The 16,507-nt window shown below is 40.4% G+C and overlaps 1 protein-coding gene across 1 annotated transcript in view; it reads left to right on the forward strand.

The window, feature by feature from the left end:
• Positions 1–12,443: 12,443 nt before the first annotated feature.
• The window catches only part of LTK (leukocyte receptor tyrosine kinase), a 102,391-nt gene continuing 98,327 nt past the window's right edge, over positions 12,444–16,507 (forward strand). The window contains exon 1 of the mRNA XM_071744706.1: positions 12,444–12,628. Within this exon, the coding sequence (XP_071600807.1) occupies positions 12,586–12,628 (43 nt within the window). The 5' untranslated portion in view covers positions 12,444–12,585. The remainder of the gene's footprint in view (positions 12,629–16,507) is intronic.

Raw genomic sequence — 16,507 nt, forward strand, 5'->3', positions numbered from 1 at the left:
TCTGGGTCTAGAGAGTAGCACTAAGTCCTGTTGCTGTCAGCCAAGGTGAGTTAAGGGTTGCTCTTTACAAGATATGATTTTCCCTAAAAACCACAGCAAATAGAGAAAGAGGAGGTTTTAGGAAGGGCAGGTCCTGTCTGACCAACCTGATCTCCTTTTATGAACAGGGGACTGCCTGGTGGATGAGGGGAAGGCTGCGGATGGAGTCTACCTGGACTTCAGCAAAGCCTTTGACCCTGTCTCCCACAGCATTCTCCTGAAAAAGCTGTCAGGCCACAGCTTGGACAGGGACATCTGTGCTGGGTTAGGAACTGGCTGGAGGGCCGGGCCCAGAGAGTGGTGCTGAACGGGGCTGCATCAAAATGGCGGCCGTGGTGTCCCCCAGGGATCAGTGTTGGGCCCAGTTCTGTTTAATATCTTTAGTGATGATTTAGATGAGGGGATTGAGTCCATCATCAGCAAATTTGCAGATGACACCAAGCTGGGGTGAGTGTGGATCAGCTGGAAGGCAGGAGGGCTCTGCAGAGGGACCTGGACAGACTGGAGAGTTGGGCTGATTCCAACGGGATGAGGTTCAACACAACAACCCCATGGGGAGCTCCAGGCTGGGCACAGAGTGGCAGAAAGGGAGCTGGGAGTCTGGATTGCCAGGAAGCTGAAGAGGAGCCAGCAGTGTGCCCAGGTGGCCAAGAAGGCCAATGGCATCCTGGGCTGGCTCAGGAACAGCGTGGCCAGCAGGTCCAGGGAAGGGATTCTGCCCCTGTGCTCAGCCCTGGGGAGGCCACAGCTTGAGTCCTGTGTCCAGTTCTGGGCCCCTCAGCTCAGGAAGGAGATTGAGGTGCTGGAGCAGGTCCAGAGAAGAGCAAGGAGGCTGGGAAGGGATCCAGCACAAGTCCTGTGAGGAAGGGCTGAGGGAGCTGGGGGTGTTGAGGCTGGAGAAGAGGAGGCTCAGGGGAGACCTCATCACTCTCTCCAACTCCCTGAAAGGAGGTTGGAGCCAGGGGGGGGTTGGGCTCTTTTCCCAGGCAACTCTCAGCAAGACAAGAGGGCACAAGAGGTCTCAAGTTGTGCCAGGGGAGGTTTAGGTTGGACATTAGAAAGAATTTCTTTAGGGAGAGGGTGATCAGACACTGGAATGGGCTGCCCAGGGAAGGGGTGGATTCTCCATCCCTGGAGATATTTCAAAAGAGCCTGGATGTGGCACTCAGTGCCATGGGCTGGGAACTGCAGCGGGAGTGGATCAAGGGTTGGACTTGATGATCTCTGAGGTCCCTTCCAACCCAGCCAATTCTATGATTCTGATTCCTGGATGCAGTAAACTCAGGGGAAGGACTCAGGAGTATCATCATCTCCCCATCTAGATCGAAAATAGATCAAAGAAGTTTCCACCAAACTCAGCTGCTTTCTGCCCTGTGCTGAGGGTGTCAGTGGAGTGGCTTAAATACCCCTCTGGATCTGTGTGTGAATCCAATTTGAGCTGAGAACCTACCCCAGAAGTGTGCTCTGCCTCTTTGGGTCTGCTGCTGCTTTGGATTCTTGCCCCTGGTTGTCCTGCCTGACTTTGTCTGTTATTCATAGCATTGGATGAATATTTGAGAAGTGTTCCTGGCTTAATTTTATTGCATGGCAATTGAACGATTGCATGAAGCCCTGATCTTCTTAAAATAAATTATATGATAAAAGCTAAAGCCTGCGGGTGATACAAACATTGACTTTAGAATCAATGCCTCCTTTAATGTGATCATCAGAAGTATTCCCTGATTTAAAATATCTCTCACAAAGTTTCATAGAGGTTACATCAATTTTAATTTTTTTCATTTGATTTTTGAAATGTCATCAGATGTTCTGATTCCCCTCTGACTCACTAAGCTCCACTGCTATTCTCTCTGTGCTTTCAAGCCTAATTTTAGCTTAATTTCTCTTTGCAAGGGGCTTTCTGGATAGAGAAAAAAGGATCTTTAGGTAGGCTGAGCTGAGGCTTGCTTAAGTTTCCTCATTGTAGTTTAATAAAACTGTTAATTTGCCAAGAAAATAAAGGCAGCTGGATTTTGCCTGGATGAAAGAGTTATTTATATGCAGTGTGGGCTCTTACTTAATGGGTAAAAGATCTTCATGAAGAATTTAATAATTGATACAGCCAGTATTAAATAAAACCATGGTCCGAGGAAAATTTCATTCCTTATAATTGAATCAGACCACTGAAAAATCTCACTGTGCATCCCCATTTGTCATAACCATGACTTTAGGGATTTGGACAAATAGCAGAAATATCTTTTAAAGGCTGAAGCCATCCATGTGCCTATGAGAGCAATTCTGTCTGATGACAGTTTTAGTTGCAGTGTGTAGTAAGTAATTAATTAAAAAACTTGCTAAAGAGTAACTACTAAGGAGTGACTATTAAATTAGTATATGGGTATATAATAAATAATAATATAAAACAATAAAATAATAAAATTAAAAAATAATAAAATAAAAATAATATTTGGGTATTTGCTAGCAAGAGCTGATATTTCAGGCCCACAGGAGAGAGTCCTTTGCTATTAAGAACTAAAATAAGAATATCCATTATATTTCAGGTAACAAGCTAATTGAGCACAGCATCATCTTAGAAATGCTGCTTTCAGGAGAACCTGTCCTTTCCAAACCTGCTTTTGTCTTTTTCATATGTGCAGCTCCATTGTAAAGCCAGGCATGATGCTCAGTGTACAAAATAATGCATTTTTTTTTTTTAGCCAGCACTGCAGCAGGAGGTCGTGGAGCTCAATGTTTCAGTCTCAAAATGCTAAGCAGGTCACAGACTGAAAAATTTTTCACATGTATTTAACAGAGAGCTGGAAGAATTTTCCTTCCTGGGAGTGCATTTCACATACTCATCCCTCACAATCTCTGGTGTGTATGAAAAGGGTTTTTTAGCAGGTTTTCTTAAAGGTCCAGAGTACTGCCTTGTATTTAAAAGGTGCAAAAGGTGCAGTAGTCAGCAGGAGAAAAAGCTTAAAAAGTAACTGTGATTTACATGAGCAGATTAGAACCCAGCAAATGTTTGATCAGGGGCACCTAGGAGTAAATATCAACACCAAGCAGCAGCTTAGAAGATGGAAAACCTGATTTATTTGTGCTCTGGACACCTGTTTTCCATGTGCCTTTGGGAAAACTGTCAAAGTGTGGTGCCTGAACCTGCCCATTGCTCTGAGTTGAACTTCACTTTGTGCAAGACAAAGCATTTCCATTTCCAGTTCAGAAGCTGCCACTACTGAGCAGGGCCAAACTTTAAAAGATAACTTCCACAGGCAGCCCTTCCCTGCTGGCACAGCCTTCAGAGGGGTTTTTTTTTTTGAGGACTGGTTATTGCATTTGTTCAATTTGTATGGTGTGCTTTATTTGATGTCTGCAAGCTATTGAATTGTCTGGTATTTCAGCCTCCTCTCCAGACAGAGACATTATTCAGAAATAACTCAGTGGAACCCACTCCCCTTCTTGTAGGCTTTTTGAGTGACAACTGGTTCTGGAACAGCAGCCACTTTGGTGGACCATGCAAGCTGCTTTTCTGTAAGTGTTTTAAACTGTAGTTGACAAAGGAAGCTGATGACTTGTGGAAAGCCTTAGATTATTTTGTTATATGTAGGTTTTTTCTTTCTTTCTTTTTTTTTTTTTTTTTTTTTAATCGGGTACGAAGAATTTTTTTTTTTTAATGCATCTTTTATAAAATGTTGATACAAACATAACGTTAAAAAGGATTCTCCCTGTTCCCAGAAGCTTAAATAGCTTTTTGTATGCAGTGCACAGCCTAATCCACAGAATCTACAGATTCTGACCCAAGCAGCCTTCCCTGACACCATCCCTAGACCTCTGCCAGTTCAGAATCTGTAAAGGGAAACCTTTTCCAGGGACTGTCCCAGCAGTAATGATTGGCTTTAAACCAACACTTTCAGATTGTCTTTGCCCTCCTCAAGAAGAAACATTGTATGATTGATGTGAAGAATTTAAAAGATTTTTTTTAGATTGATGTGAAGAATTTAAAAGATTTTTTTTTTAATAAGCTAGAAACTCCTTTGTAGTTCTGAGTGAAATTTCTCTACATTATCTGTAATATTACATTTTACTTCATTTGTGGACTAAGAAAAACTTAAAACAACAAACCCCACTGTTTTTAATGTCTGTGCACTTGAATCCTAACTACACTTTAATTATGCTGATTAGTAACCCACTGAATGATGAAAGTTTGCTCTATCCTTTCTCAGAATGTTCCCCACTCCATTTTTAAATTGTTTCTAGTTAATTTCCTCTTGTTTCATTAACAGAATTATTTTGGTTTTCAGCAAATATTTTAATCAACAGGGAATATGACATAGAAATTACTTAGTTTCCCATGCATTTCAACTCAACTCACTCATTATCTTTGGTCTATAAAGGAGGATTAATAATAATTAAAAAAGGGGTTTGGACCAGTCATAAATATTAAAATAAGAAATTAAACCAGGTAGTCTGGGAGAAGAAAGAGGTGTTTAAGGTGATGCTACTGTCTCTTCCAGCTTCTGAGATATTGGAGGCCTGAGTTCAAAACTTTTATTTGCCTTCTGAAAATGTGACTCTACATCTCCCATGGAAGTGTTGTGACAATTATCCTACAGAATATTTTGCTTTGTTTCTCTCATGGTTTCTCTGATAACATTATTAGGACATTGGCTGTTGTCTTCTCCCAGGTTTTGTGGCTGTTGCTGGCTATGACACAAACTACACAAAATGTTCAGTGATGCCCAAAACCAAAGCAAAATATTTTGGGGATCGTTGTACAAGATGTTTTATACTTCATAAAACAAAAAATGCTTCACTTTAGTGCTATCCAGAACCAAACTATCCTTCGATGGGAAGTGAGGAGGAGTGGAATGATATTTTTTTTTAAATGAATTAATTCACTATCATACCCCCTCAGAACCATCATCCCATGTGCTGCCCTCTGCTAACTTTTGGAGCTGTGTTAGCTCTCTGATTTTTATCCCCAATACTGGGAAAACTTGGCACTAGACTCAAACCCCAGAGCTCAAATTCTTCCTTTTGAATGGCCAACCCTGGACACCAAACCCAGATACTTTTGCAGTTTGGGAAAATGGAAATAGGTGCATCTGAATGCTGTAGCAATGGAAATGCTTGGTCTGCCAGAAGGGTGCATTTGTGGGCTTGTTACACCTGGGAATCCATTGCAAGAGAAAGAGTCTTTGCCAAGAAAGTTGTTTTTTTGGTTGTTTTTTTTTTCTTCTATGTATTGCTCCAGTGGCACTGGAAGCATATGTGTCACTCAGATGTAAAGTCAGCTGCCCTGATCATAAAAACAGATTTTCCAGGAAGGTATCCACTGCTTCTTGAAACAGTTCAAATGGGAAATACCACAATTAGAGTATTTCTTGCAGTATTTCAGCCCTTTTGCTTGTAAGAACAACAGCGTGTAAAAATCAAATTAGTTTCATTGCATGGATTGATAAAACTCATCAGAACCTCTGCAAATGTTTCATTTAGGATTTGGGTGGATACACAGCTGAGGCTCTTACATCAGCCAAGCATTTCTTAGAAGTGAACCTAATGATTTAGGGAAGTTTCTATTTTCCTCTTGTTTGACAACAAGAAATTAAGAGAAAGCTGAGAGGTAAAGCAGAGGTAAGAGAAAGCAGAGAGATTAAAAAAAAAACCCAAAACAGCATTTTTTTCTTCCTTGTTGGATAATATCTAGTGGAAGTAAAACCATCTGTCATATTCTAAACATTCAAAACATGTGGTTATAATTTTGCAGAGTATTAAGCAGAAAATTATCAAGAAACAAATTAGCAGATCACCTTTCTCACCTAAAACTACTGCCTATAAACTTTGTACCAAAAATAAAAAAAAACCTCAAAGCCCCAAGTATTTCCTCCAATATAAATTTTACTCCACACTAGAAAGTTATAAAAAACTAAAAATCTGTCAGGAGCTTCCCCATTTTTCCTGGTTTTGCTGCATTTGCATTTGCTGGAGTCTGATGCCCAAACCAAACTGGAGCTTCCTCCTTTATTGTGCTTGTAACACAGTGATGGAGATATTTACAGATTTGGTTAATTCTAATTACATAATAAATACATTCCTATGTCACAGGAACTTTTTTGGGGATGAATCCTCTTATCCCTTTTCATTACCATCTGCTAAACACAAGAAGGACTTTCACATTGTAAAGTTTTATTAGGATATGAAGTAGAAAAGATGTTTTTGAGACAGAAACAACTCAGATGGATTTTTGATAGGTACATGAAATGATAAGAATTCTAAACACTCCAGGTTCTTAGTAAATACCATTTTGCAGCCATAACTTCTCAGGCTTGCTTGCACATTTTTTTTTTAAGTGACCTTCACCCAGCCTCTCCCCATATCAGATGCTCCCAGTTTGGGGGAATATTTCTTTCAGCCTGACCTAGAATCTAGAAGGTTTCCTAGCATACTCATTTGGAATTTATTTCTCCCATAAAGAAGGGCATTAGCAGGTTGAGTTTGATCCTGCAGGCTTGTCTGGGTGGCATAAATATCAACCAAAATCTGCTACTTTACTGCTGGAATCATCTCATAGAGTGGATGTCATATTCTAGTTGGTAGCTATGTTAGAGAGCATCCTATGAAAAGCAACAGAGATTGGAAGGAAAGAAGCAAGATATCTGGATCCCTGTGAAGGGAAGGAGAAGGACTTTCCAGAACTAGGACATAGTTTATGGTGCCTCATGCCTACAGATGAAGTTTGACTTGAAGATATTTTGTTTAACTCCATCTTCCTTGGAAGAGACTGTTGTACAAAAATCAGGTGGTCATTTAAGTCCTAAATGGTTGAAGCTGCTAGAAGTTCAAAATTTCACGTGTTTTTCAAAAAAATCACACTTGAGAAATTAAGCTCTTTAATCTGCCTCAGAGGGATGGAACTACACTTTCCTTTTGCTTCCAAATGAGAGATGGAGTAAACAGGCAAAAAGCTCTGTGCAAACACAATGGGAGAGTCTCCCTTCTTCCAAAGCAATGCTTCCAAAAAGTGGTGTAAAAATAAGCAAAGTGAAAGCCAGACATCAGAGGAATGTAGAAACATTTTCTCCAGGGCTATTACAGAAAGGATGAACAAGGAATAGGGCACAAATGAGTCCTGTTTGTGGCTGTTGGATCATCAAAAGGATTCAGGTTCTCAGCCTTAACCTGGAGGGTCAGAACCCAGCTGGAAGGAAGGACAGGAGGAAACAACCTGAAATGGGGCACCTGAAATAGATCAGTGAGGAAGGGGAAAGGCACAGGCAGTGAATACACCAGGTGAACTGGTGTCCTGGATCAGGAGAAGAATAAATATTTATTCCCACTCTTTTCATCCCCCTTACAGTTCAATTAAAGTTGAATTAAATGTCCTTGAGTGGCCAGACTTTGGTAGATCACTGAGCTCTGGTTCCTCTACTCAGTGACACTGGGACCTTATAGGAAAACCCAAGCACCTTCTCTTGATGTTGCTGTAAGAGCAGATGGTTGAGCTGCTGCTGTGGGAGATGACTTGTGATTTAAACCCAGGACCTTACTAAGAAGCTGTGTGTCATTCAGGTGGTTTGTGCTACTGAAAGAACAGTGCTTTTGCATCCACAGGCTCTCAGTAAGTCACGGCCACAGACGTTGTCAGATGGGCTCATTAATTCTAGTTGTACACAGCAGGCACTTAAGAAAAGTGCAATTTCCTGGGATTGTTACACAGCAACTGACTCACAGGATGGCCTTTTTCTTCATTGCTTTTCTTGTGTGACACTCTCCTGTGACTTCTGAACTCTCTGGGCTGCCATCCTGCTGTTTTGCTTTCACAGTTACCAGCTTTCTGTCTCAAGACAAGTGGCAGGAACTCCAGGTACTCCAAGCCTGTTTCAGATTGCTGTTTTTCCTTCATCTGTCTCCTTAGATATCTACAAGTCCCCAAGGGCTCTTGACACCCCTTTCCAGTCACAGGGGTACTGTTGTTTTCAATTTTCCATTGAACACATTGTCAGCCCATGCCAAGCCAGGCTTGGCTGCTGCCATGCTCTGATTTAACACTGTTCAATATGGCCCCTGTAATTTTTCATTTATTATTTTGGCACTGCTTTCTACCCACTCGTTGTACTGGAAATATTGGGCACTTGGAGTGACATTCCTTGTACATACTTCACTGCAAACTGCTAAATCTTGTTTTTAAAGGTGTTCTGTTGTCAGACATCAGTAACACAGGTACTCTAAAACACACCTAGGGTAGTGCTGACATGCACAAATGGCTGCTTGGATATATTTTCCTCTATAAGGGAACAAATTTGATAGTCTGGGATACAAATAAGTTGATTTTCTCCCAACCTGCCATGACAAATCTATGTCTACTTTGCTCTGGGGGATTACTTTTTTTTTTTCCCCCCTTATACCACCTACATCTTCATCTCTCCTTCTGGCTTATGCAGCCAAACACCAATTTCCTGAAATTTGCTGCTTATCTGAGGCTGGTGTAAAATATTGCCCCTGCTTTTAGATTTTAAATCCCTGAATGATTCTGCACATGCCTTTCCAAACACTTCTCTTCTCTGATGTCGGAGCCTTTCACTTACATTTAAACAAAGTAACATTTAACAATTAATTTAAGCCTTTATTACCTCATTCAATTTTAAAGGGTAAAACCATCCTCTTAGCTATCATGAACCATTTGGAGCAACAAGTGTTACCTGTGGCAGTGGCTAAAATTACTTTTTCCAGGGGGTTGTGCTCAGCAATGTCTGCAGCCATCAAGGTTCACATTTTGTCTGACCCCAGATGGACACTTCTTAAAAAGAGCTTGCACGTGTAACAGATGTAAAATTTGGATATTTTTGCTTCATAGTTCTTTTGTCAAGTAGCCCACAGACCAGGCATCTAACCAGCATCAGATATTGCTTAGTTTTTATGCAACATTGCAATCAGACATTTGAAAGCAAAATATTTCTGTAGTTTTTTTGCTTGTGGGAAAGGTTAGGCTGAGAGTTGCCAGGTCCCTTTGGCTGTAAAGAGTTTTATGATCAGTTTTAGCTCACACAGTTCTTCCATGCATGAAAAAGTGAAGTTTTAATGGCTATGGAGTAAAGCCAAGGCAGCTTTCTTTCTTTATGGATGCTAACACCCAATTTCTTTTATGGATAACTGAGTGTTCTCCAAGGCTGACTATACAACTTTGAAAAAAATTACAAATATTCTCAGCAGAACAATGCAAGGATAAGTTAATTTTGCACTTCAATATTGTATCTCTGGCCGAGCCAGCTTTGGTTAATGCCTTCAGACTTCCAGATTTTTTTTGGTAATGGTTAAATTCTGTGTCTGTTGGACAGTTAATGGCTTTCAGGATGCTAAAAAACAGGTTAACTGAGCACGTGCTTCTTTACAGACTTTAAAAGTTTCAAATGAGTCTGTACTCCCTCATCTGAATGTGGTCAGTATTTACCATCTTGCCACATTTACCTTGCTCTATTGGCTTTTATTTCCATCATAAGGAATTTACATGGTATTTGTTCAGCTTTAGCCCTATAAAGCCTGTTTTCCCTGCGAGGTTTATGAAGGCTCCAACTGCATTATTCTCATTTTTTTCTTAGATCCAAATGTCACAATGAAGACTTCCATATGGCTTATATACTATCAGAAATGGGCTGTATCTTTCTGTGAAGGGCACAGCCCAAAAGGGAACAGCATCTCCCAATAAAGGTGTTGAAACCAGGTGAACATCTCCTTTGCTTTGTGTCCAATGCAGAAATGCATTTGGCATCAATCAGCTCCACCAGTGCTTTCTTCTTATTTCTGGGGAATATCTTCCACTGTTTGAAAGTTTTGTCTCCTGGCTGTACATGTACATGAAAACTCCACTTTTTAATTTATTTCATTTTTTTTCTGGCAGTGACTTAGACCCCCATTGCTGGAACATTGCTTGCTTTGTGTTTCCATCTCATCTCCCTTCAGTTTTAAGGACTTTTCTTGGTAGCATGGTCTAAACTTTTCGTGCAACCCTGTTCTAAATGGTTTGGAGATTCCAGTCCAGGGGGGCTTGAATTAGATGACCCTTAAGGTCCCTTCCAACCCAAAGTATTCTATGAGAAGTCAGAGGGTTAAATTCAAGTTCTGTGCTGCCCTCTGTGTTGTGCCCTCAGAAGAAAGTAAGAATAGGATAAGCAGGTCTGATTCCTTCTCCTGGGCTCCAGGAGATTGTTCCTGAGTTGGGTTTTGTCAATTGCTGGTATCCAGATTCTGGCACTGCTCTGGCTTGTGCATCAGTCCCCAGTTTAAAAGGATGTTTTTCTCTGATGATGCAGCATTGCCCATGGCTCCTGATGACTTCTACAGAGACTTCTACTGAATTAGTGGCACTGCTGTCATTCTCTTGTTGTTGGGTTTTGTCTCTTGCTGTGCATTCTCTTGTCCCACCTGCAAACTGGTGGTGAGTGGCATTTGCTTCTAGTTCAGGCACCTATTTCCAGATGCTGGTTTTACCTCCTGTTGTTTTCACACATGGCAGATCTTGTCTTTTTAATCATGTAACATTTGTCTTTTCCATGTCCCGTCCTTTAAAACCTTTGATACCCTAAAATATCAGTTTCTGTCAGGATTGAAGACTTTTTTTTTTGCTTGACAGCTCTGGATTACCCTGCTAAGGGTTAACTACAGACCCTGCAAATAGACCTGGGTTTAGTTTTCTGAGCCAGGGCTCAAACCCTCAAAACTGTCTCAAATGAGCCAACTGGTCAGAGATTACTCACCTTTTCTGCTTTTTGCTCTCTGCTTAAAAGCATTGCATACATGTATTTATTTTTTATAGGATGCCTTGCATTTCTGTAGAGAGCCTCAGAATTCATCTCTCTTGGCCAAACCGACTGAAAAGCATCAAAAATATGAACAGCTTTAAAACTGAGTATTGTCAGAAACAGTGTTATTTTGTATGTCTCTGCTCCTCCTACCAGTTCCTTGCAGATTTTTTATCCATGCAGATAAAAATTTTTTACATTTCAGTTCATTGGAGGGTTTAGGGCAGTATAGCAATTCTTGAGGTGCCTATACTTTGCCTATACCAACTGGAGTAAAGAATTACCTGCTTTAAAGTCCCAGAGCCTCAGCCAAGAAAGTTATTTATGAAGAGATGGAAAGCTGGCAGCCTTTCATTTATTTTTTTTTTTTTTGTCTTGTGCAGAAACTTACACTATTCTTAGCCTATTATTTTTCTTGGGGGACAGTTTACATAAACTTAATTAATAAGCAACCAATAATGTCTTTTTTGCTACTATGCTTTTGTAATTGATGTGATCATAGGAAAAGCCTCAGAATTGTGTTTTCTTCCACATCATCCAGGTTGTCTTCAGAAATGAACCTCTGTTAATCTCTTGAGAAATGGCAACACCTTACTGAACAAATAGCAAATTTGGAGATCCAGATCCATGGTTATGGTACAAAGCAAATCCTACCCTTAAGCAGTACGTCTCATAAATGTGGAAAATTCACAGAAGGTTAAATAAATCCACCAAATTTTAAATCTAATCTGCAAACCATAGCTACAAATGAAATGCAGACCTCTGTCTTGAAAATGCCAGACCCACCAGATCTATCATGGCTTTAATTCATGGCAGCTTCAAAGGTCCCCAGTGCCACAGCATGGATGGTATTTTACTGAAGATTCAGGTGGTACCTTTTAAATTCACAACAGTTTTCAATCACATTACTGTAGCCCCCAGCCACAATAGCTGATGCTAATTTGGAGTAAAGCACTTCTAACCCAGAGTAAGGGGATCCACATGAAGAATTTATTCAGAAAGGATGTATTCTGATTCGAAAATGAATAAACGTTTTAAAGCAAACTCCCTGTGCAGGAATCAATGCAGAGAAGCTGAAGTGAAGTAATGTAGTTGAAATGCTGATGGATCAGAAGAAAAAGGCATTCAACAAGTGATTAAAGAGCAAATGCCCGAGTTTGCCAGCAGAGCACCCACTCCTGGCTGTGTTTTAGGTCCCTGTTTTATGTCTGACCACCTGAAGCTGTTTGGCTTAAAGTAAGTGGCTGGAAGTGAAGTGAAGGAAGGTGGGGGTGTGGGCTGTGTACGTGGGTCTGTTTTCTCTTTCAGAGCAGACAGTGAAAGGAATTTCAGGCTGAGAGAATCCTCGTTATCATCTTAAAAACGAACCGAGTTGGGTCCAGGCAGCGTGTGTGTCATTGAGGCAGCTGCAAGGGAAGACTGAGAAGGGGAGCAACTCGGTAAGATGCTGAGTTCAGCTTTTTCTAGTGAATACTAACGCCTAAAAAATTTATAGATGGATGTGTTCGTGTGTCTGAAGTAGCTGCCTTACGGATTTGCTGATCGTGCAGGAGCGGTATGCAAAGAGGGAGGAGGAGGAGGAGGAGGAGGAAAGGAAGGGGAGGTGGCTCTAGGACCCACGCGAGCCTTCCTGAGCAGGAGGTGGGAATTCTCCTCCAAGGCATCAGGAGCCCCAGCCCAGGCTCAGAGCTCCGGCAGAGCCCGCAGGAGGAGCCCGGAGCGTCCCCTCCGCAGCCGCGCACCCGGCTGGGACCTGCCCGCACCCCGCGGAACCATGAACCGCGTCCCGCAGCTGGTGCTGTGGGTCACCACGCTGAGTAAGTAACTTATTTTTCTTCCTCCCATCTCCTTACGGTGCAAACATGTCCAGGGATTCAGACTTCTTTCATTGCTTGTTCCCTTTTACCTCTAAAACCTGGACAGGATTCTTTTCAAAACAGCGGAGAGAAAAAAAGGAGGGGGGGGGGGAACTGGCATGAAACGTACATAAAGTGGGTGACATAAACGAAGATAAATTTTGGAGATTATGGTGTCTAAGTAAATTTTCTTCGGAGAAATGAATAACTGAGCTGTAGCTTTAGAAAGGCTGTTGCTGACTGGGGCTGGCAGTGGATGCTGTCACTGTGCAAGGGCTCATTAACAGCCCCAGCACAAGACCATTTTACTTCTCTGATTACTGACTTACCTTCCCTGAGACTGTTTTGATAGATGGGAAAAAGTGATGCTCCAGGAATAATAAAGGTTGCTTAGAGAAAAAAAGGTGTAGTTTGGAGAAGATGCTTTGTCAAAGGAGAAAGATAAGAGCCAGAGGTAAAGGGAGCAGATAACAGGAGCATGAAAGCTGGAGTTACAAGCTCCCATCTAGAAAGACTGAGTTTGGAAAGGAATCTTTGTTGCTGCTCTGTTTGTTGTCAGCTTTGGTTCTGAAACAGAGCAAGGAGAATGAAATAACAGCAGGAGAAAAGGAGGGAGATGCTAGGAGGGAAGCTGCAGTACTAAAAGTTGGGAAGCAGCAGGATGCACACGAGGAATGATGGCAGGAGAAGGTGTACGTGGAACACTTTTTTTTTTTTTTTTTTTTTTTTTTTTTTTGCAAGCAAACGTGTTACAAAAACTGAGGAAAAACCTGTACCAGAAGATGCTGAACTTCTCAGAGAGAGGGAATTAATTAGTACCTCAGTGCAGAGACAGGGCCACCATCCTGACACTTACACAAGGATCAGGAGACACTTCTGTGTTTCTCACAAGTCCCAGTACTTCCCAGCAGGGAAGGAGGGAAGGCAACCTGGTTGTTGGGGCTACAGTTTGCTCTTGCTAGTGCAATGAAATTCTGTTTCTGGCTAAATGTTGAACCTGCATATAGGTCATTCTTTTCTATGAAGGCATGCTGGGACATCAGTTTTTAAGCAGGTTTCATCATTTAGTCCTATTATAATTGAATGTCAAGGCATAGCACAGAGTTTTTTTTAATTTCAGGCTTTTCCTGACCTGTTACTCCCATTGGGAGGAGGGTCAAAAGGTCCCAAGGGCAAGTGCCCCATGCAAGCAGAGCTTTGTGTCCCCACAGCCTCAGTTCTCATGGCATGAGGTCTCACCAGGAGCTGCTGACATCCCAATGTTCTTGGTGTAGTGATTTTAAAATGTGCAAGTAAGGTTAGTGTAAGGAATAATCATATTTGCTTCATCTCCAAGTATGTAATTTTGAAGCATGAGTGTATTAGGATAGAGATAAAAAAGGTGTATTTCAGAGAAAGCAAGTAAAGAGCTAAATGAAAACAAATGTACATTTTACAATCTGTCCAATCTTCTGCCAAAAATAATCTCAGGCACCCAGGGAGAGAGTTGGATTTGTGAGCATTTAACTGTGTAGCTCCTGTTACAGTCCTCACACAGGGGTTTGTCTCACTGGGTTTTTATGGCCAGATCCCAGACTCTGCAGTCAATTATTTTAAAAACCACTTGTGTTTCCACTGGGGAAGTTTTCCTGGAGCATGGTCTCAGAGTGGCTTTACATTTCCTTCTTTATTTGGAAAGCCCAGGGTCTTGGTCATAAGGGATTTTACAGGCCCACTTTTCTCTATTTTGTTTTACTGGCTGCCATATACCTTTCTAGTGAACTATATCCTAAAAGGACAATGTCAGAGTTATCATCCATTTGAAAATTTTTCACACGCCAAAACACTGGAAGAGGTCAAAACTCCTTTTGGTGCAAAAATTAAGACTCTCTGAGAAAACTCAGAAAGTTGCAGAGAAAAAACTCAGAAAAAGAACTCCAAAACCAACAACAACAATACCAGGAAAGAACTCCGTGCAAAAATGTGCATTGTTCAGAGTCAAAGCAACTTCACAGTCATTCAGAGGCTGAGGTTGCACACTTAAGGTCTCAGGAGATGGCTCAGAAAAAGGTGAGAACAGTCACCAGATGAATGTGTGAGAAAATTTGCTTTTTATTTCAAATACCAGCATTGCTTTGATGACTTGATCTTGGTGAAGGGTGGAGGTCAGACTTCTTCTCTAGGAAAAACTGGGTTGTGTTTGGCTGGATGTTGTACTCTGGGTGTGGAGAGCAAGCTGTCTGCAAAATTACAGCCCAAAACACATCCCCAGTAAACCTCAAACACCTTTCCAAAAGTGCAGTCATGTTTCTGTCACTGCTCAGAGTTGAGCTATTGAGTATAATAACCACAGTTCTTGAGATAATATTAGTAGAGGCATATTGGCAAGTTTTTACAGCCCTTTCTAATACTTGGAGTAGAGCTGTGACTGAACAGCACATCTTATGTTTTATTTCAGCCTGAGGAATTGTTATGGTTTGGGGTTTCTTTGAGTACTTTCTGAGGCAAAGAGACATAGGGAGGTTGATGGCAGGTTTAGGAGTAAACCAGCCAGCCTTTGGTTTGTTATTTTTTGTTTGCTTGGTTGGTTTTGCTTGGTTTGGTTTTTTTTTGGTTGGTATTTTTTTTTTGTTGGGTATTTTTTGTTGGTTTTGGGTGGTTTTTTGGGTTTTTTTGTTTGGTTGGGGTTTTTTGTTGGCTTTTTTTTGTTGGCTTTTTTTTTGTTGGCTTTTTTTTGTTGGCTTTTTTTTGTTGGCTTTTTTTTTGTTGGCTTTTTTTTTGTTGGCTTTTTTTTGTTGGCTTTTTTTTGTTGGCTTTTTTTTGTTGGCTTTTTTTTTGTTGGCTTTTTTTTTGTTGGCTTTTTTTTGTTGGCTTTTTTGTTGGCTTTTTTTGTTGGCTTTTTTTGTTGGCTTTTTTTGTTGGCTTTTTTTGTTGGCTTTTTTTGTTGGCTTTTTTTGTTGGCTTTTTTTGTTGGCTTTTTTTGTTGGCTTTTTTTGTTGGCTTTTTTTGTTGGCTTTTTTTGTTGGCTTTTTTTGTTGGCTTTTTTTGTTGGCTTTTTTTGTTGGCTTTTTTTGTTGGCTTTTTTTGTTGGCTTTTTTTGTTGGTCTTTTGGGTTTTTTTTGGTTGGTGTTGTTTTGTTGTTTTGTTGTTTTGTTGTTTTGTTGTTTTGTTGTTTTGTTGTTTTGTTGTTTTGTTGTTTTGTTGTTTTGTTGTTTTGTTGTTTTGTTGTTTTGTTGTTTTGTTGTTTTGTTGTTTTGTTGTTTTGTTGTTTTGTTGTTTTGTTGTTTTGTTTGGGGTTTTTTTGGTTGGGTTTTTTTTTTTTTGGTTGGGTTTTTTTTTTTTGGTTGGGTTTTTTTTTTTTGGTTGGGTTTTTTTTTTTTTGGTTGGGTTTTTTTTTTTTGGTTGGGTTTTTTTTTTTTGGTTGGGTTTTTTTTTTTTTGGTTGGGTTTTTTTTTTTTTGGTTGGGTTTTTTTTTTTTTGGTTGGGTTTTTTTTTTTTTGGTTGGGTTTTTTTTTTTTTGGTTGGGTTTTTTTTTTTTTGGTTGGGTTTTTTTTTTTTTGGTTGGGTTTTTTTTTTGGTTGGGTTTTTTTTTTGGTTGAGTTTTTTTTGGTTGGGTTTTTTTTGGTTGGGTTTTTTTTTGGTTGGGTTTTTTTTTGGTTGGGTTTTTTATTGGTTGGTTTTTTATTGGTTGGTTTTTTTTTATTGGTTGGTTTTTTTTTTATTGGTTGGTTTTTTTTTTATTGGTTGGTTTGGTTTTCGTGGTTTGTTTTTGGTTGGTTTTTTTTTTTTTTTTTTTTGGTTGGTGTTTTTCTTGGTTGTTTTTTTTTGTTTTGGTGGAATGTTATATCAGCATGGCAGTGC

Source organism: Heliangelus exortis, chromosome 5 (genome assembly GCF_036169615.1).
Source record: "Heliangelus exortis chromosome 5, bHelExo1.hap1, whole genome shotgun sequence".
Classification (NCBI taxonomy): Eukaryota; Metazoa; Chordata; class Aves; order Apodiformes; family Trochilidae; genus Heliangelus; species Heliangelus exortis.